Raw genomic sequence first — 21,120 nt, forward strand, 5'->3', positions numbered from 1 at the left:
CATTACATTTTTTTCTCTATACAATTTCTGTCTGCACTATCATTTGGTTTCTTCTATTCCAAGTCCATAGAAGAGTTTGTTACTCCATATATACTGAAGATCCTGCCTGACTGAGGATGATGGGCCTGTTTTACATTGCAATCTTGTGAGTTCCATAAAATCATCTTGCGTGTTATAACACTTTGGTTCTGTAATACACTATATGCAATTTAATTTATATAGATATCGCTTACTTCATCATTATAAGGTTGTATATATTTTTATATCTGCACCTTAGAAGTGTTCATCTTTCACTTTGCATTCCTACTTCCCCTTTTTATTTATATTAAAGTGAAAATAGCTGAACTGATAAAATAAGACAGCTATGCTTTCAGTTCAGCTACTCTGGTCTTAAATTTGAAATTCACTTTCGTAAATAACCCTGGCAGAGTTTAGTGAATAAGCCCTACAGCATGGCTTTTTTCCACTCACTATTTGCTTTTCAGTTGCTGCATCTCATCATTTAATGAATATGCCCTATGGGGTGGCTACATGCCCATCACTTTTTTGCTTTTCAGTTCACAGCAGCTCGTCGTTTAGAGACTAAGCTGTATGGGGTGGCTATTTTCCTCTCACTTTCTGTTTTTCAGTTGCTGCAGCTTGTCATTTAGTGAATAGGTCCTGTAGTATGGTTATATGCTCATCACTTTTTTGCTTTTCAGTTCACAGCAGCTCATCGATTCGTAAATATGCCCTATAGTGTGGCTATTTTCTCTTTCTGCTGCAGCTCGGCGTTTAGTGAATAAGCCCTATAGTGTGGCTCTCTTCCTCTCTTTTTGCTGCTGCTTGTCATTTAGTGAATAAGCCCTATAGTGTGGCTCTCTTCCTCTCTTTTTGCTGCAGCTCGTCATTTATTGAATTAGCCCTATAGTGTGGCTATATTCTCACTTTTTGCTGCAGCTCATCGTTTAGCGAATATGCCCTACAGTGTGGCTCTCTTCCTCTTTTTGCTGCAGCTTGTCATTTAGCGAATATGCCCTATAGTGTGGCTCTCTTTTTGCTGCAGCTCGTCGTTTGGTGAATATGCCCTATAGTATGGCTATATTCTCTCTTTCTGCTGCAGCTCGTTTAGTGAATAAGCCCTATAGTATGGCTATATTCTCTTTTTGCTGCAGCTCGTCGTTTAGTGAATACGCCCTATAGTGTGGCTATATGCTCACTTTTTGCTATGCAATTCGGCGTTTAGTAAATACACCCCCAGTAATGGTACTAGGCCAGCTCTGACATGGAATGAGATCCCGGGGACAGTGACTGCCAGCTTGCTGACTGATACTCCGTGTCTCCGTGAGCGCCAGGCCGGCCTATCTCGGTCACTGAGCAGCCCCGCTCTCGGGTGCAGGCGTGGGCGGGCAGAGGCGGGGGGCAGCGCGGCTCGGGGAGCTAGGACAGGCCGCGGGCGGAGAGCAGAGCACAGGCCGCCAGCACTGCCCGGGCCACGATGGACAGAGCTCCGGCGGGGAGCCTGCATGCAGCCGCCGTGCTGCCAGCGGGAGGATCTGGAGAGAGGCTGGGGGGCTCCATCCCCAAACAGTTCTGCACCGTGCTGGGGAGGCCCCTGATCTGCCACACCCTGGAGTCCTTTGAGAGGTAACAGCTCTGCAGCCATTTCCCAGGATGCTTTAAGGCAGGCACTGCAGCCGAGCATGATGGGAAATGCAGTGTGCTGCCACCATGGCTCCTGCTCAGCCCATCCATACTGCAGCTCTAGTGAAATTGGAGGAGACAGGATAACTGTTATTGCGAACTGTGAATCCCATGAGACTGGAGAGGAAATGCTGTCTGGAAGGGCAACATGGGAAATGCAGTCCATAATAGCTGGAGTGCACACATTGACCATCACAGTAATTAGAAATACAGGCTGGAGCTCTGTAAATAACCAGCTCATGGCAATATGCCACATAGCTTATCCAACAGGGTAATGTGAACCTGTGTGTCTTTCTAGGTGCGCTTAAAGGGACACTCCAGGCACCCAGACCACTTCTGCTCATTGGAGTGGTCTGGGTGCCAACTCCCACTACTCTTAACCCTGCAACTGTAATTATTGCAGTTTTCTATAAACTGCAATAATTACATTGCAGGGTTAACTCCACCTCTAGTGGCTGTCTACTAGACAGCCACTAGAGGTCACTTCCTGTGAGGACCTCCAGCGTCGCTCAAAACCCCATAGGAAAGCATTGAAATGATTTTTCAATGCTTTCCTATGGGGAGACGTAATGCGCATGCGCGGCATTTCCGCACATGCGCATTAGGTCTCCTCGGCTGGCGGGCGAGATCAGTCTCGCCCACCGGCCGACGCAATCACTGGGAGGAGCGTCGCGGAGGCGGAGACAGCGGCGAGGGACATCGCCGCTGTCCCAGGTAAGTGACTGAAGGGGTTTTCACCCCTTCAGTAACCGGGGATTGGGGGGTGGGAGGGAGAGGGTCCCTCCACTGCCAGAAAAACGGATCGTTTTTCTGGCACTGGAGTTTCCCTTTAACTACATATGTCCTAATTGTTTTACACCCCACCTCCTATAGACTGTGAGCTCGTTTGAGCAGGGTCCTCTATAACCTATCGTTCCAGTAAGTTTTCTTGTAATTGTCCTTTTTTATAGTTAAATCCCCCCTCTCATAATATTGTAAAGTGCTACGGAATTTGTTGGCGCTATATAAACGATGATAATAATAATGAATACATTAACATATGTTTTAATATATAATGTGTTACACTCAATATACTGTTATTGACTGTAAGTGATATTATATTTTTTTTTATGCAGCTTCTCATGTCAGCGTAGGAGACAGAAACATCAGATGCACAGTGAGTTCACCTTAGGTCAGAGCCTCCCACCCACTGAGTTCATATTGAATTAGTTTTCCTACCTGCTACACTAAAACTTTTTTTGAGATTTACTACAGGGTTTATTCAGTGGTGTATCCTCTTTTTTTGCTGCCCTAGGTATCACAAAACTCGTTTTCCCTGGGGTTCGGTAGGGCTGCTGGGCGGCCGACTGGTCGGTCGGTGAGTGCAGGCGTCGAGGGAGCACTAATCCTCCTGTTCATATTCCAGCTCCGTAATCACTACTCGGCGTGCAAGGGAGCTGAACAGGATTAGTGCTCCCTCGCCGCCTGCCTGGAAAGCTCCGCCGCTGCCAGCCTGCGGAGCCCTGAGTTGGCCACCCGGCCAGCTCCTGGGTCACCCAGGACAAGAGGCTGGCAAGGCATTTGCCAGGGCGATTGGGGGGCGGCTTTTTTTGCCGCCCCCCAGAAAGTGCCGCCCAAGGCAAATGCCTTGTTTGCCTCGGGGGAAATACGCCCCTGGGTTTATTCACTAAACTGGGAATCGTGGAGTATTAACAAGAGGACCGACAGTTATAGAGAAGAAAATACATAGATTCCAGAACTCAGCCAATGTTCCTCTTTGTCTGTTTTGGCCTAATATTTTTATTTTTCTTAGTGTTTACTGAACCCACAATTCTTAGAAACTTGCATATCTTTAAAATAATGGTGTTCATCAGAACATCAGTCACGTTATGATTGATACAAACGTGCAGTGAACGTACAGTGTAACAGACATTGTGTAACTCACTCTATTAACTAAATTTGGAAATGTGGAGAATTGACAAGATAATACCAAAACAGATCTACTGTAAAAATAGTTGGATCATTTTTCACACTCTGACATAAAATCTTCAGATTATATTTTTTGTGTGTAGACACTACCTTTTTTTAATCAGACACTTAGTTTCTTTGAAATAAAGACCCTGCAGAGTTTGGTCTACAATTGATTAATTTACTCTCCTTAAGGAATACTCTAGTGTTAGGAATAAAAGAAACTGTATTCATAACATTATAGTATCCCTCGGACCCCTAGCAGAAAATGAAGGTTAGAAACCCCCGGTGCTGGTTCGGTTTCCTCCTCCTCTAACGTCAGCCGATGGGGGGAACATTGACTTAATGCTTTCCTATGGGGGTTTCACAAACTCTGTAAAACTTAAATGAGATGATGTGGTCTGGGTGCCTATGGTGTTCCTTTAAAGCAACATAGCAACATGCAGCTTCTATAGATTATTTACAAGGAGTACCCTTGTCCCTCTCGCTTTCTGTACTCAGGTGCTTTTAACTGCAGAAATAAATAAGCCCACCTACCACTAAAATAAATCTCAGGGGCCAGGGACCTCTATACTTTTCTAGCCCATAGAAAATGGTATATATCATGTTCCTGCAAAATGGAAGCAGGCTATAAGCTCCCACCCTATCTAACGATTGCACTCGTTGGTTTCCATGAAAGGCCTATGTTATGTGAAGTCATGTTTAGACCCATTCAGGAAAAAAACAATTGACCCTATAGAAGCTGGAAACCATTTGGATATGCAGCAAATCTCCCCCCCCCCCCCCAACTTATTTTAGTACAGTTTAAAATGCAGTAGAAAAATGGTCAATCCCAGTTGGTTGCCTTCCATTAAAATAGAACTGCCATATGTTTGCTATGTCACACACTGACCACTAACTAAAAACTATGGAAAAAGCTATGAGTTGTGCTGATTTTATTATTTGTATTGCTGCGCACATTTCCAATGCTCTAGCATCCATGTTTGCCCCAGAACAGTGCGTGGTGTCTTTACACCACGAGGAAATACTAAGAGACACTGGTATATCTACATACTACCCAAGGCCAGACTTGATATATAGATAATCAAGCAGAAATGTCTTTCCCTGACAGGCAAAAGTGGGCAAACAGTGCCAAAAATCTGTAGAAAAGTGTACATGGAAGCAGTGTTAATTTTGTTGACTAACAAATTCAGTCAGATTTTAGTTGAATAAAATTTTTGAGATTTAGTCAACTTAAACTAAACTAAAACATATACAGATGACTAAAATATGACTAAAACTAAAATGGCTTTTTAGTCAAATGACTATGACTAAAACTAAATAGACACATGGGGGGCTGAAGGGGCACAAAGAGACACAAAGGTGCTGGGAAAGGGGCAAAAGAGACAGATGGGTGCTTTAATTAAACCAATTAGATTTTAGTCATGTCGACCGAAATCTACTGGAGATTTAGTCAACTAAAAGTAGAGTAAAACTAAAACAATTCTGGTGATTAAAATATGACTAAAACTAAAATAGCTTTTTAGTCAAAATGAATACTGCGTAGAAGAATATATTTATATTCATTACATGCTTCAAAGTTTGCCTTTCACTGCTCTTTTATTCCGGTATTATTTTATTTTTGAGCTCTATTTAATGAAGGTATGCAGTAAGAATCGTAAGAATGGGATACTTCAAGCATAATGCTTTATGACCCCGAATAAGGAGGAATGTGAAGTAAAGTGCCTGTTTCTCTTTCAGGGTCACTTGGATAAAGGACATTGTGGTGGTTGTCGCATCAGAAAATCTTGACTTAATGAAAACAATTGTTAATAAATATGGCCACAAACGTATCACAGTGGTGGTAGGTGGAGAGACACGCCACAGGTCAATCTTCAATGGTTTAAAAGTCTTCCTAGATGGCCAATCGCTGGGTTCTGTGATTCAGAAACCAGAAGTGGTGATTATCCATGATGCAGTACGGCCTTTTGTGGAAGAAGATATTCTCTTACAAGTAGCTTTATCAGCCAGACAATATGGGGTGAGTACAGTACTAGGAAGTAGCATTGCATCTTCTATTGGACTTCAGGGCCTACACCTTCCTTCAAAAACGCTATAATCCTTTATCAATTTCTCCTGTGATTGCTGTTTTGCTTTGTGAAGATTGCCAACTGAGAACACTTACTGTAAGATGTCTTGAGGATAAATGTAAACTTTTATTTTTTATACTTGAACTTTATTTCAGGAGGTTGTTGAATTTAATGTCTCAACACAGTAATTGCATCTAAGATTGTTTTTTTATTTTCTGTAGAATTTGTAAGTTATTAATACATCATTTTACCCTACACTGGGTTCTATCTTGAAAACGCTGTAATAACTGCAGTAATGACTGCTGAAATGACCCCTTCAGGAGATGTTTTTTTGTTTTGTTTCATTTTTATGGTTCGTGCTATGACCGTCATAAACCTTTTTTTTTACTTAGTTTTTTAGTTTAGTTTTTTTTGTTTCTCCACTTTTCCTTCTGCATTTGCTATGCTGACTGTTAGGTGCAAAAGACAGTTTGTAACAATGGCTGGCAGAGAGCTAAGATGGAGTCGCCCAGTTTCAGGAAAAAGAGATGTGGATATCTGCATTTAACATATTATTTAATTTTCACATCTCACAAATACATTTTTGTTACCTATAGGGTTAGGTAAGCATAACATTAACAATCCTGAGAAGTGACAGAATTGACAAGCTGTAGTGAGCGGAGTGATCAGGTCATACTGTGCTTTTCTACTTGTTCAATTCTCTTTACTTTCTGGAGCAGAACTTCACGCCCTTGGCCATGCTTCCCTTTTACATAAAGCACCTTCCTGATTAGAAGATAAACAGTGTAGCAGAGATCAGTGTGATCTGAGCTGCAGTGTGAACTGATGTGACTCTGCCCCACAGCCAATCACTATCCTCTATTTATCTGTACAGTATTTCAAGACCATGAGAAGGAAAAAGGGGGGCAATAAAAAGCCAGTGGCTGTGGGGTAGAGTCATGTCAGCAACCCAGCTCACACTGATCTCTCATTGACTAAGCTGAGTAGGTATTCTGAGAACACCTAATAAGAAGGTTCCAATGTGAATAGGGGGTGGAAGAAGCTGCAAGACTTCTTTTTAATTTTTTTTTTAATTTCATTAAGATATTTGAATGTAGAGAAAAATCTCCGTAAGAAAGCAATGAGTCAATAATTTCCTATGGGGAAGGCCTAATGCACGCACGGCACTCGTCGCGCATGCGCATTAGCAGAGGCGTAACTAGAATCCCCTGGGCCCCAGTGTGAAAATTGCCCTGGGGCCCCCCTCCCATGTATTCCCCCCCCCCCCTCGGTGTCTTATTACTGCACCCAGGCCTCATTCCCTCTGCCCCACAGCCCCTCCATGTGTCCCATTCCCTCTCCCCCCTCAGCCCCTCCATGTGTCCCATAGACTCCTCCTCCTCCAGCCCCTTCATGTTTCTCATATCCTCCTCCCTCCCTCCCAGCCCCTCCATGTATCCCATTTCTACTTCTTCCCTCCCTGTGTCTCATACCCTTCCTCTCTCCCTCCTCCCCTCCATGTGGACAATTCTGCCCTCTCTTCCCCTCCCTTCCATGTATCCCATACCCTCTCTCCCTCCTCCCCTCCCTTCCATGTGTCCCATACCCTCCCTCTCTCCCTCCTCCCTTCAAGGTGTCCCACTTATCACTCTCTCCCCCCCTCCCCTCCCTGTGTCCCATACCCTTCATCTCACCCCCCTTCCCTCCCTGTGTCTCATTCCTACCTCTCTCCCCCCTCCCCTCCCTGTGTACCATACACTCCCTCTCTCCCCTCCATGTGTCCCGTTGTTTCCTCTCTTCCTCCTCCCCTCCCTGTGTCCCATTGTTCCCTCTCTCCCCCCTCCCCTCCCTGTGTCCCATTTCTCCCTCTCTCCCGCCTCCCCTCCAGGTGTCCCATACCCTCCATTTCTCCCATTTCATGCAGCATAACCACTTCAATAAGGTGAAATGGTTTTGGTGCCTAGAGTGTCCCTTTAAATAGGCTTTTATAAACAGGTAAATTGTAGCTACATTTGCAAAAAATAAACAGGGCTAAAAATACTAGTAACCACTAACTAGGTGATTATAATCCAGGCTTTATAATAATGTTCTTTATAAGTCTGCATCCTGGGTGGGGTGGGAAGGACAAAAGTGAGAAAAATTTGTAAAATGCTTTAGACTTGAGAAAGTGAGGTTCCAAAATAACTTATCTTTAATCTCATGCCATGCTGCTCTGCCCACAGCTGGTTGTGCTTTCTTGCCTGAAATCATCAAGATCGATGATCTCAGTCAGTCCTTTCCCATGGAAAGCATCGGGGAGCTAGTGCGCACGCACAGCAAAATGCTACGCTGCGCCAGTCAGATGGAGTTTAACCCCACTATTTTGCAGAAGCGCCTCTAGTAGATATCATACTGACAGAAACTGGTGACAGGTAGCCTCGCAAAGGTTTTCATCTACAGGGTTAAAACGGTGGGGAGGAGGGGGCACATTGCAGCCAGACCGCTTTATTGAGATTAAGTTATCTGGATGGTTATAGTGTTCCTTTAAGAAGACAGTTTCTTTTTTAAACATGGATGTTTCAAAGTGTACTTTTGTCCCTTATCTATCATATGAAATGTGGTTCCTCTCTTCTGCCAGAGCCTTAGCGGTTGATTAATGATCAATGTCATGGTGTGGTCTCCTTGGAATCCTACTGCCTGGATGAATTGTTTCTTTTTCTTAAAACCAATGACTGTTTTCGAAACACATTGTATTATTACAAAATTAGAGCTTGTCTGGAACACAAAATGACAGTATAGACAGATGGGAAGACACTATGTCTGAACATTTAAATACCTGGTCCCAATACCGAGGGAGTTAAATTTTGTGGGTCGTTCAAATGGCAAAACCTATTGTCAGTTGAAATAATAGGATTTGCAAGGACATCGCTTCCTTTGTAGACAATCATTATATTTTTTCAGTCAACTATGGCATTAACTTTCTACACCAGACATCATCACAGAAAGCATTATATTTTCCCCGAGCTGTTTAAAATAACAGCAAGCTGTTTTCTGTCCTACAAATTTACTTGCAAGAATGTGGGTTTGATTTAGTGTCATCACACCTCTGCCTGTATTATTTCTGGATTTCCTCTTTCAGTTGCCGAAGTATAAATGATGTAATTTGTGTCTGCCGGAAGAATATACTTTAAAAACAATGTCTTAGAGCCTTCAGCTATCTAAACAATGCTGGTATTTTTATGGTTGTAAGGGTGCCTCTTGAATAGAGCTGTGCAGACACAACTATGTCAAGACTTGACAAACTCTAGGAGACAGAGCACTGCGTCTTAAAAAATGTCACAGATGACTCATGTCTCACAACTGCCCTGGATCTAGCTTACCTGGATCCAGAGGGGCAGTGCTTCCATGTCAAGTTTGATTTAATTTTGCCCTGCGAGAATCCTGTAATCTTAAACATTGCTGTTTGTTTAGAACATTTTTTTCTTTTCTTTTTTACATTAAAACTTTTTATTGTATTTTTTTTTTTATAAAGATATAGAACATACATAACAAGGAAGAGAATGGTAGGCACAGCCTCCTCAAATATTAGGCATTGAGATAGCAATTAATTGACCTATAATGATAGATTTATAAAATAAGTACAGATATACCAAGCTCAATCAATAATGTATACTAGATTTCAAACCGCAAAGAAAAGAAGAAAAGGGCTCGCTGCAGTGCCAAAACAATATATATATATATATATATATATATATATATACACAATTCACCTAGTGCAGCAAAAGTATATAAGGCTGCTATGGTTCATCAGCAGCAAAATGTAACAACAAAAACAGGAGGTAACACAATGCACAGCTTAGTAGATAAAGTCCTCTCGTGGAACCACATTTTTATTCAAAGAGCATATGAAAGACAAACGTTTCAGGACCCCTGTCCCTTCCTCCGGGTACAAATGCACCAAAGCAAATTTAGATTAATGAAGTGGTTTTGGTGTATAAAGCATGTCCCTGCTGCTCTCTGCCATTTAGAGTTAACTCACACACCATAGTGGTTATGGTGCTTCGAGTGTGCTTTTAATATACAATTCTATTTTTTTTTTAAATGGAGCATCACAAGAGAAAAAGATTAACACAAGTTTTAGGTCATTGATGTAATTTTTAAAGATATGTGACAGCTCCCCTGTAATGCATGTTATTTACATGATTTTTTTTTGTTTGTTAGTGTAAGGAATTTTAGGGGAGCTTGTCCTGGCTGTACCCTGAAATTAAGGGCCCCAAAACATGATTGTGTGTGTGTGTGTGTGTGTATATATATATTTAATTTTTTAATATATATTTATATAACTACTCATGGTGTAATCCTAGTAAATTGAATCACATTCCTAGCTTTTTCCAGAGATGGGAGTAAACGCCCTGTAAAGCCTTTTTAATTTGTATTATTTAACCAGGATGTCTTATTGCTTCACTCTCTTCGATCATGAACATATTCTTTTATCTTTTAAAGATGGCTAGTGAAAGAGGCACCAAAAAGTCTTTAGTGACAGTCAAGGAAACCATAGCAAATGCCTGCCTCGCCTTTAATGTTAGACTACAAAACATAATTACTTCCTGTTGCAGTCTCTGTGTGAGCGATTTTCTGATATTAAGTCTGGCAGACCCGTCACCTGAAGTCACTCATTAAGTTTAGAGAAGACATCAGCCCTATTCATGCTGTACATTTCAGATGGATAGCATAATTGTTTGGAGATTTGATTTTCTTGTAGATGGCATTCGATCAGATCACTCCCAAATTCCATACGTTAGACAAGTCAATCTTTTCATTACATTGATAATCAGATACATATTTATCTGCAGAATTCAAAGAATCAAAAAAGTTACAGCTAATACATTTTTTTTTTTTAATTCTTTATTTTTTGTGTGCAAGATTTCACAAAACGGGTCGTGATGCCACAATAGCAGTCACAAGCACAGTGTCTACATACATTTCACATATGGCATATAGATGATCTGCACAATTTTTATATTATGATAACATTAGAGTATTACGCATTTGGTGCTCCAGCTGTTTTCACCGCTAGTATAATCAGTTTATGCTATAGGTACATAAAGACAAGCATGGCTAAGAATTACAATTTGCTGCACTGGAGTTAGCATGACATAAAGTTAGACGTTTGCTGGCTATAGTCATATGAGTGTTTGGTCTCTGATAAGTCGTTTGGTCTAATGAGTTAAGCTCTACCTCAGGCGCCCCCACGGAGCATGTGGAGTTTTGTGTGGTTAGTTGCTGTCAGGCCTGGGGTCTACGTAGATAACATTAATGGGGGTATTTGTCAGGGCTTATGTGCGGCATCTTTGTCTGCAGTGGCCTGTTTATACCAGAAGTTGTCAGGTTGTGATGTCAGGTAAGTCAGAGTGTGTGTGAGTCAGTGGATACCGTTTGTTTCAGTGTTTGCAGGTACGACATTATAGAGTCCATAGTTAGTGACCAGAAATTAGCCGATGCCTAGGCTTGGTTGTGGACATATAGGGCTGTAGGAGACCCGGCTGCAGAGTTCAATTAAGCACTCTTCAGAGCCCTGGGTAATCCCGGGGGCCTGCTTCTGCGGCTTGCGGTTTCGAGTGCTTCCACTGTGGGTCGCGGCCCTTCCCTGTGTGGGAGTTGTCGAGGATCCGAGTATGAAGTTCCCTCCAGTGGGCTCGGGTCTTCCATGCCGGAGTTTGGTGTTCAGGGCAGGAGCTCCTGGATGTCTGCTGCTGGATTGGGCTTGTTTGGTGTTGCTGTGTGGTCCGTGCGTTAGGGATGCCTGAGGGGAACCCTCTCTGTTCCCGCCGTTTGTCTCTCCACTCGCGGTTCTTTGCCGGAACTGGTAGCAGCTTAAGGTGGGTTGCTGGCTGGTCTCGGGGGCATGTGAGGTCCACAAGTCGGCTCTGCCTTTGGGGGGGCTTCGGATTATGTGGCGGGTCGCTCTTTGTATGCCCATGTGGTTGCTGGAAATCCGCCATTTTGGAGCTCTCCCTTTGGGCTGGGTTCTGCGGCCTGGATTGTGTTTTGGCTCGGCAGTCATCCGTGGTGGTCGCTCGCGGGGAACGGGATAACCCCCGCCGGTCCGGGGGGGGGGGCGGGGACAGCCGGCCACCGTTCGGAGACCCGGGGGAGCGGCCGTCTCTCCCCGGCTCAAGCTCGAGTAGGCCCCAGGCCGTGGTCGGGTTACTCCGGCGCCATACCGTGTATTGAGAGGTATCGCTGTGTGTGCCCTCATCTTGTGGGCAGTTTAGGTGCCAATTTGGGTTGGTGGCTACTTATGGTGCGGAGTTGGCTCCGATTTTCCGGTCCAGAGCTCAGACGAGACACGTCTGATCTGTTCGGCGGTCAGGCCCCGCCCCCCACAACTAATAAATTATGCATTGATTATGTGGTTGTATTAAGACAGACATTGATAAGGTATTGAAGCAGCTGTAATAAATTATTTTGCTTTTTTGTTGTGATACAGTGAGCTACAGATTTGTTTTATTATAAAAAAACAAAAAACTTTATTTGTATCAAACTATTTAAATGTCTCTAAGCATGTCAGAAAGACACATTATTACATAACTATGCCAGATAGGCAGTATGCAATGCAGGTAGTTCTAATAAAATATAGCATTTTCATTTAAAAAATTAAAAAGTACATAAAGATTTCAAGGGAAGTTGTTCTGGTGTCTTTAGTCAGTCCCTGCAGTAATTTTGCTATAAACTTTGCCTTTTCAGAGAAATGGCAGTGTTTACATTGCTGCATACTGACATCTCCACTAACCAATATTCTTATGGCCACTGGAGGTTCTTCCTGAGTCAGTGCTGCACCGTTCAGCGTCTCTACGCACAGCATGGTACACTCCCCATAGAGATGCATTGGTTCAGCGCATCTCTATGAGGAGATGATGAATGGCCTGCCTCCTTGGCAATCTCAGCCAATCTAAAGCTTTCCTATGGGAATGCATTATGATTGACTGAGACCGTTTATTCTGATGATGTCAGCCAAGGAGGCAGATTGGAGCCAGAGCCAAATGCAGATGCTGGAAATAAGTTCGTTTTCACTCTATTAAGGGGGTGAGCAGAGGGCTAATTCGTGTTTTTAACTCTGAATAGAGTTTTTAACACTATAGGGTGAGTTCATTTAAACTGTTTTTTTTGCAGACAGAATCTAACTGACTCATTGGGGCCACGGTTGCAGGTTTTTATTCTATTTTATTTTAATGCAAAATTTGTTTAAGGGTTATGTACAGTGGTCTGATAATAACAGTGAGAGACATAATTGATAAATGTTCCCGAGTTTCATAGAGTTTAGAGGGTAGTGTTTCTTTTTAATTTTAAACTTGTGTATTTTTGTAATTTTTTTTTCATTTTTTGCAACATAATGTTAATGGAAGTTCTTTTATTAAACTAGAACTGCATATAATAATGCAAGTGTAATGGCTAAAGTTAACAGGCTGACAGATGCTTAATACCGGTATAAGTCACATCATTAACCTTCATATGTTACACATACAACTTTAACATGATAGACCAGTGGTAGTCAACCTTTTTCTACCTACCGCCCACTAATGCATCTTTTTAGTTGAAAAAATGTCCTTACCGCCCATCAGTTTTCGCGCAAGTGCAGAATATTTTTTAGAAAGGAGGGTGTTTTAAAAAAAAAATAAATGTACGTACATTTATCTTTTTATTTCTACTTAATGCATGTTTATAATGTTTTTAACTTTATAAAGTTTAATGAGAAAGCAATAAAGTAAATTGAAATTACCTTTACTGGTGATTAATGAGATCCTTGAGGTTGATGCTGCAAGACTAAATATTTGATATCTGGTTCGATTTTCATAAGGAACAAACGAAGGTCTCCTCTTTCGGTGATATTCAGACAACTTCTCTGTTTGCGCATGATATGATTTCTCATCTGTGCGTCAGCCCCCCTCCTCTACCTCCTCAATTCCCCTCCCCACTTTTTTTTCCCCTTTTTAAAAAAAATGATTTAACCTTCCTTATAGCAATGCCCAGTAGGAAGGCTGAGCTAGGTATCCCACTTACTATAGCCCACTATAACAGACAGGCACACATACATGCATACAGACACACATACATACAGACAGACACACATACATACAGACACACAGACAGGCACACATACAGACACACACACACACACAAGACACATACATACAAACAGAAAGGCACACATACATACAGACACACATACATGCATACAGACACACACATACAAAGACACACACATAAGACATACATACAAAGACACATACACACATACAGACAGACACAAGACATACATACAAAGACACATACACACAACACATACATACAAAGACAAGACACACATACATACACACATATATACAGACACACACACACACATATATACAGACAGACACACACATATATACAGACACACACACATACATACAAAGACACACATACATACACATACATACAGACAGACACACACACACAAGACATACATACAAAGACACATACACAAACAAACACACACAAAATATTTTAGTCACCCTCCTGTTTCCTACCTTTTAAGTGCAGGAGGGTGACTTTTCCCTGGGGTCCAGTGGTGGCTCAGGTGGATGGGAGTCACAGTTCCCACTTTGACTCCCTCCTCCTACCTCCCGCGCAGTCTGTGTGTTAACTGGGAGGAGTGACGTGCAGTCACTTCCTCCCAGCTCTGTGATGTAATCACAGGGGGCCCAGTCACGCTGTTAAAGCGCCCATCGCTGACTGGGCCCCCTCACAATCCACATCCATCAAGTGGGCCACCCGATGGACCCCTCCATATGCGGCCCCGGCGGTTTGCCGCGCGGTCCGGGGCTGCAAGTTGCGGTGGCGGTACCTGGTCGCAGGAGTACCGCCGGCTCGCACCCGCCCGCCCAATCTCTCAAAATTAGAAAATCTCTACCGCCCACCTGAAATCCTGAACGCCCACTAGTGGGCGACCCATGTGATAGACTTTCATTTGCAGTTTTAACCTATAAGGTGTTAAAATAGTGGTTGTAGTGCTGCCTTAAAACAGGGAGTAGAACTGAGAGATCAACATTTGAGACAGGGCTTTGGAATTTTGGAAAATTCTTCCAATGCCCTCTGATCAAGCACACTGTGAACAGCTAATTAAATATGCCCATATGGGCACATGTGATTGCTTAATAGAGTGTGTTTTTAACAATTCAGTAGAAATATTTTTTACGATGCTTGTGGCAAATAGACAGCTTCCTGGCTGATTGGAAACGTCTGCACTTGATGGCATGTACCCTTTAAAACACACCTGTTTACAGCTACCAGGTCTCCCTTGTCTGATTTTGGAACATTTGCTCATCTCTGCCTGCTCACGGGTCCCTTTTATCCAGTGTTGGAGGGCATTCCTTTGGACAAGGGAAAACTTCAATAGCATTTTGTTGTAGGGATTTCATGCAGCATAAAAACAAAACAGAAAAAAACAGCTGCACTTCCCTACTGACGAACCTAACCATTTCAGGAACATAAGACAATAATTTTAACAGCTGTTTAGTTTTAGTATTTTATTTTCTTTACCAGAAAAAAACAGAAAGCAGAATAAAAATACATTTCATTTTTTTTTGTTCATTTCACGACCGAAAGAATACATCATTTCAGATATCTGCATATTTCCTTCATATATTTGTTTCTATGTAAATATTCCACATTCAGAGCTTCTGTAAATAAAACTGAATTCTCCATCAGCAAGTGTTTGTAGCGAGTGAGCAAGCATAAAGTAAAGAGAAACTTCATTTAATTAAACAAGCAAGGTTGTATACAAATGTTCCTAGTAGTTGTGAAATGCAATCCCAAACTGGCATCTGGTCAAATTGTATTTACAAATATAGTGATTTCCATTTTAGCATGACTAGCAACAGTAAGTATCACATTCTAGGTCCTTTATACGTGATTCATTCTGCGAAAATAAATATTTTAAGGGTATTCCAAATTATAACCAAAGCAGATGGCCAGTAGTGCTTGACGAGACTAATTAAATAAAGGAGACTATTCTCTGGGAACCAGGTGGAGGTTATATATAAAAATAGTGACTATATAAAAATAGTGAGTCCTTGGACGTTATTTTCTCCCCTATGTTAACATTTTCAGGGTGTGCTCACCATAACACATGTTGCTATTACCCGTGTTGGGTTATTTTGTTCTCAGTTTAATTCTATCAAGTTATACACTGGCCCTAGCAGAGAGAGCTTAAAGTGGCTCTGTAACGGACAGTTTTGCACACAAGAGGTTAAAAACTGTTTAGGCGATATTCCCCTTTCCAGATGCACCGACAGCTACTGTAAGCACCAATCGCCCGAACTGCAAACACATGAATTCACCAACTCCCGAACAGGAAACACACGAACACTGGAAACAGCCGAACAGGAAAAGCATGCAATCAGCTTACACTCCTGGTAATCGGCATACATTCCAAATCCCCCAATAACGAGACGACACTTCGTTTTGAGGTCAAGCAGAATCTGGTTTACTGGGGCTAACTGCCCGGCTTTTATGCAGGTCTCCCACCTGGTGGACACTCCCCTAGGGGACCAGATGGAAGACTGGGAAACATATTGGACATTGACCAATCACAGACTTACACATTTCAACAATCCCACAATGCATCACAATCCCTCCCCTCTGCCCTGGAGATAATTGGGAAGTAATCCAATTATCTCCAAGGACAGAGGCAAAACTCCATTAACCACATGTTAGTAAAAAGACATAAAATTACATACGGTTACATTTAACACATAAATCATACACATCCTACATATCCCCAGATAGCATAGATCTGAGCGCACATTACTACCAAATGGCGCTCAGATCACATACATACAGTTCAATCGCCATGGAGCCAAAGTCTTTTCGTTGCACGAATGGGCTCCATGGCGTGGCTTTCTGGGGTGATGCTGTTCAAACGGTCAAACTACCGAATGAACAGTCAGTCGGTTCCACTACCGAATGCAGAGGTAAGGATGCTGGAGGCTCAGCGGTGTTCGCGCAATTAAGTGTCCGTTTTCAGTTCCATAGTTTGGGCGCTGAACACCGCTGGCCGTTCGGGAGCTAAAATGGCCGCTGCCACGTGTTCGGCAAACGAACAAAGGCCACCCAGCGTTCGTCAATTAAGCTGCGGTTAACCGCAGCTACTGGGCGGTCAATTGACGGCACACTCCAGTTCCCAGGTGGTCCATAGTTCGGTACTTTGTTCGGTAGATTGAATCTACCGAACACCCCGGCAGAAAGGCACGAATAAACCTTTCAGCAGGGGAAATACTAAGCTACTAAGCATACTAAGCTACTGCTGCTGTAAGCGCGGTGCTTTATCTTTGTGTTTGTATATGAATTTTGTATCACACAGCTATGTTACATTGCTGCCAGCCTCCCCACGTTTGTCTTATTAAGACTTTATAAGTGTGTAGGGGCAGCACCCCTTCCTGTCTCATCAGAGAAATTTGCCTTTTAGCTGATACCAGCAAGGTGATTTGTATGTGTTATAGCCCTATTCAGGGTAAAGTATGTAGGGGTTTATAAAACACCCCTTCATGTCTCATTAGAGACGTTTAAACTTTGTCTGATACCAGCAAAGTTTATTGAATGTGTAGAAGCCCTATAAAGGGTTAAATGTTAAAGGATTTATAAAACACCCCTTTCTGTCTCACTTTGTCTGATATCAGCAAAGTTTATTGTATGTGTAGAAGCCCTATAAAGGGTTAAATGTTAAAGGGTTTATAAAATACCCCTTCCTGTCTCAATGGAGATTCTTGGCTGACATCAGCATATCTAATGACTAGTGTAGGAACTCACCTATTGAGGCTTGCCTTGACGTGGCTGGTGAGCTTATATATTCAAATGGCCATTGGAATAAAACTAAAGAGCCTCCATTTTGTTTAAATGCACATGGGGATTTAGGCCAGAGCGCAGGTAACGTTCTCTTTGTTTTTACTATGTATTTTAAGCTGTTGGATACTAAGCTACTGCTGCTGTAAGCGCGGTGCTTTATCTTTGTATTTCTCTTTAAAACATAGTAAACAATAGGGAATACTTATGTATTTTTTTCCTACGTTTTTTCCTACGTTTCCTATGTTTTTTTCTACGTTTCCTATGTTTTTTTCTACGTTTCCTACGTTTTTTCCTACGTTTCCTACGTTTTTTCCTACGTATTTTTTTCACAATCTAAAAAGTGCAGAGCTGAAAGTAACTCCAGTTCCTTTTGTTAGTCTTATGTTTTAAAGAGAAAAAGATCAAAAATGAGGAAGAGATTCTGAAAGAGGAAAAGAAGAGGAAACAGTCTCTGCTAGTGAGTGTGTGTGTATGTCTCTGTCAGTGTGTGTCAGTGTTCACATGTGCCTGTCAGTGTGTATCGTCAGAGAGTGTGCGTCTGTTTAGGTACCTGCCCCCCTACAATTACATGAGAGGTGTTTTTACTCACTTTTTTACCACTCAATGCTGGTTTTGCCACAGCTTGTCCCGTCTCCATAGCATAGATCAGTGATTGCAAACCTTTTTGAGCCTGAGTGACAAAACCGCAATACATGCCACCTTTATTTCCTCAAAGTGCCAACACAGCAATTAAACCTGAATATTGAGGTTTAAGTTTAGAAAAAACAACTCCTACATCTTCCCTTCTCTACCCACAGCATACCCCCCTCTACCCCCAGCATCTCCTCCTCTCCCCTTCACCCCAGCATCTCTTTCTCCTCCTCTCCCCTTCTCCCCACAACATCTCCTCCTCCTCCTCTCTCCCAGATTCTCCTCTTTCTCTCCCATTCTCCCCCCAGCATCTCCTCCTTTCCCCTTCTCCTCCCAGCATCTCTTTCCTACGCCTCTGCCATTCTCCCCCAGAATCTCTTCCTCCTCTCCCCCAGAATCTCCTCTTCCTCTCCTCTTTTCCCCCCAGCATCTCCTCCTCTCCCCTTCTCCCCCCAGCATCTCCTCCTCCTCTCCCCCCAGATTCTCCTCTTCCTCTGCCCCAGATTCTCCTCTTCCTCTCCCTGTCTCCCCCAGCATTTTCTCCTCCTCTCCCCCAGCATCTCCTCCTCCTCTCCCCCCAGCATCTCCTCCTCCTCTCCCCCAGCATCTCCTCCTCCTCTCCCCCAGCATCTCCTCCTCCTCTCCCCCAGCATCTCCTCCTCCTCTCCACCAGCATCTCCTCCTCCTCTTCCCCCGATTCTCCTCTTCTCTCCCCCAGCATCTCCTCTTCTCTCCCCTCAGCATCTCCTCTTCTCTCCCCTCAGCATCTCCTCTTCTCTCCCCGCAGCATCTCCTCTTCTCTCCCCCAGATTTTCCTTTTCCCTTCACTACCCCAGCATATGCCCCCTCCCCCAGTATATCCCCCTCTCCCTCCCATCACATAATGTTTAATTTTTTTTGGTGTGGGTGGGGGTTTGAAGTCCACCCAGGCTCCCTACCTGGTGGATCCGATTCCTTCCCGCTGCTGTGAGGGGGTGTGGGCGCGAGGGAGCACTGACTTACGTGCTGTTCCAGCACTGCTCCCTTTGCTGATGCCGCCGGGAAACAGGAAATTACGTCAATCCATTATAGATAAAATTAGGCTTATATTTATTCGTATCTCCAACAAATGCAATACATGCATAAATTACATACACATCGACTGCTGAACACATTCACACACCGACTGCTGAATACATACAGACACCGACATACACACAGTCCGTTGCATACATGCACACAGTCCGCTGAATGCACACACACACAAACATACACACAGTCCGCTGAATACACACACAGAGAGAATGCTGAATACATACAGACTGCTGAATACACACACTGCTGAATACACAGACAGACTGCTGAACACACACACACACACACACACACAGACTGCCGAATACATACACACAGACTGCCGAATACATACACACAGTCTGCCGAATACATACACACAGCCTGCTGAATACATACACACAAACTCACACACATACAGCATTGAGGGGTGCAGTGCATGTGTTAGTGTGTGTGTGGAGTGCTGTGTGTGTGAGGAGTGCTGTGTGTATGTGAGAGGTGCGATAGAGGTGCTGTGTGTGTGAGAAGGGTGCGAGAGGGATGCTGTGTATGTGAAAAGGGTGCGAGAGGGGTGCTGTGTGTGCGAGAGGGGTGCTGTGTGTGTATTAGGGGGGTGGTGTGTGCGAGGGTGCTGCAGGTAGCAAATGTATTAATAAAATCTTTGTCCCCCCTCCGTTCTTCTTACATTTGGTGAAGTAGTGGGGGACACAGCCAGCCCTGGTGGTCTGGTGGTGGTAAGTATGTAGGACAGGTTCTGTTTGCAGCTGTCCTGTCCTCCCGCGCGCAGAATGCTGCGTGAAGCGTTGCCATGGTAATGCGTGGCATCACTCCACACAGCATGCTCGCGGGAGGACAGGAGAGCTGCTTCCCAGATCCCTTCCCCTGCTTCCGTTTCCTCCCGATACGAAAGCAGAGTAGACACCTGCTATTTTGGGCAGGCAGATGCCTACTCTGCATTGCTTGCGACCGACGCCAGCGGCCCCCTCCCCCAGCGATCTATGGCTGCGTGCCCACAGAGAGGGCCATAGGTTCGCCATCACTGGCATAGATCATCAGTCTTTATGATCTCAGCTAAGCCAATGGTTTCCCTTAGGAAAGCATTGGGAGCATATTGCACATGTTCTCCATGTGTAACATTCAGCACCTCCATGCTGAGCATGCACACTGTGCAGCACTAACACAGGACTCTCTAGTGGCTGTCTGAGTGACTGTCACTAGAGGTCTTACAAGGCAGCAATGTAAACACTGCCTTTTCTATGAAAATGCAGCGTTTGCATTTAAAATGCAGCGCTTACAAGCTATAGGCACCAGAACAACATTAATCTGTAGTGGTTCTGATACCGGAGAAACTGACGGAAGCCAAGCACAGAGAGATGGACACAGGTTTCTTCAGGAAGGAAGAGATTCTTTATTGGATCACCGATCGGGACTCAGAGGGACTAGCGTCACCAAAATACAGCAAAGTCTGAGTACTGAATACATAGAGTACATTCCTTATATAGCACTGTAGCTCCTCCCACAATTAACTACACCCACACATACCCTTAACCTATTTAATGAATAGAGTCTAAACTCATCCATCCGGTCTAACCACGTGGCTCATCTGATACAAAGGAGAGGGACGCGTAATTCCAGTTCTTACATTCCTGCACCTGGTCAGTACAGTGATGACAGTATCTTAGCTACGTGTAATTAACTAACTGATACTACAAACACATATACATACATATGCCTTGTGGCAATCTTAGCCTGCTAAACTTGTATTTTACTGGAATTACATCACATTCCCCCCTTTGATGCCTCTGATATTTCACAATTACTTGAGGCATCACTTAACCTTGGTTTGCATATACCTCAGGTTACCATGAACCAGACCAGACTTATCTTATGATGT

General features: G+C 43.4%; 1 protein-coding gene across 2 annotated transcripts in view; it reads left to right on the forward strand.

Moving 5' to 3' along the window:
• The first annotated feature begins 1,183 nt into the window (after positions 1-1,183).
• The window catches only part of CRPPA (CDP-L-ribitol pyrophosphorylase A), a 348,505-nt gene continuing 328,568 nt past the window's right edge, over positions 1,184-21,120 (forward strand). The window contains exons 1-2 of one of the 2 annotated variants that reach the window (XM_063450737.1): positions 1,184-1,626; positions 5,371-5,650. In XM_063450737.1, the coding sequence (XP_063306807.1) occupies positions 1,478-1,626; positions 5,371-5,650 (429 nt within the window). In that variant the 5' untranslated portion in view covers positions 1,184-1,477. Of the gene's footprint in view, positions 1,627-1,875; positions 1,955-5,370; positions 5,651-21,120 lie in introns of those variants that run through there. The other variant, XM_063450738.1, reaches the window with a different exon arrangement.

This window comes from Pelobates fuscus, chromosome 4 (assembly GCF_036172605.1).
Source record: "Pelobates fuscus isolate aPelFus1 chromosome 4, aPelFus1.pri, whole genome shotgun sequence".
NCBI lineage: Eukaryota > Metazoa > Chordata > Amphibia > Anura > Pelobatidae > Pelobates > Pelobates fuscus.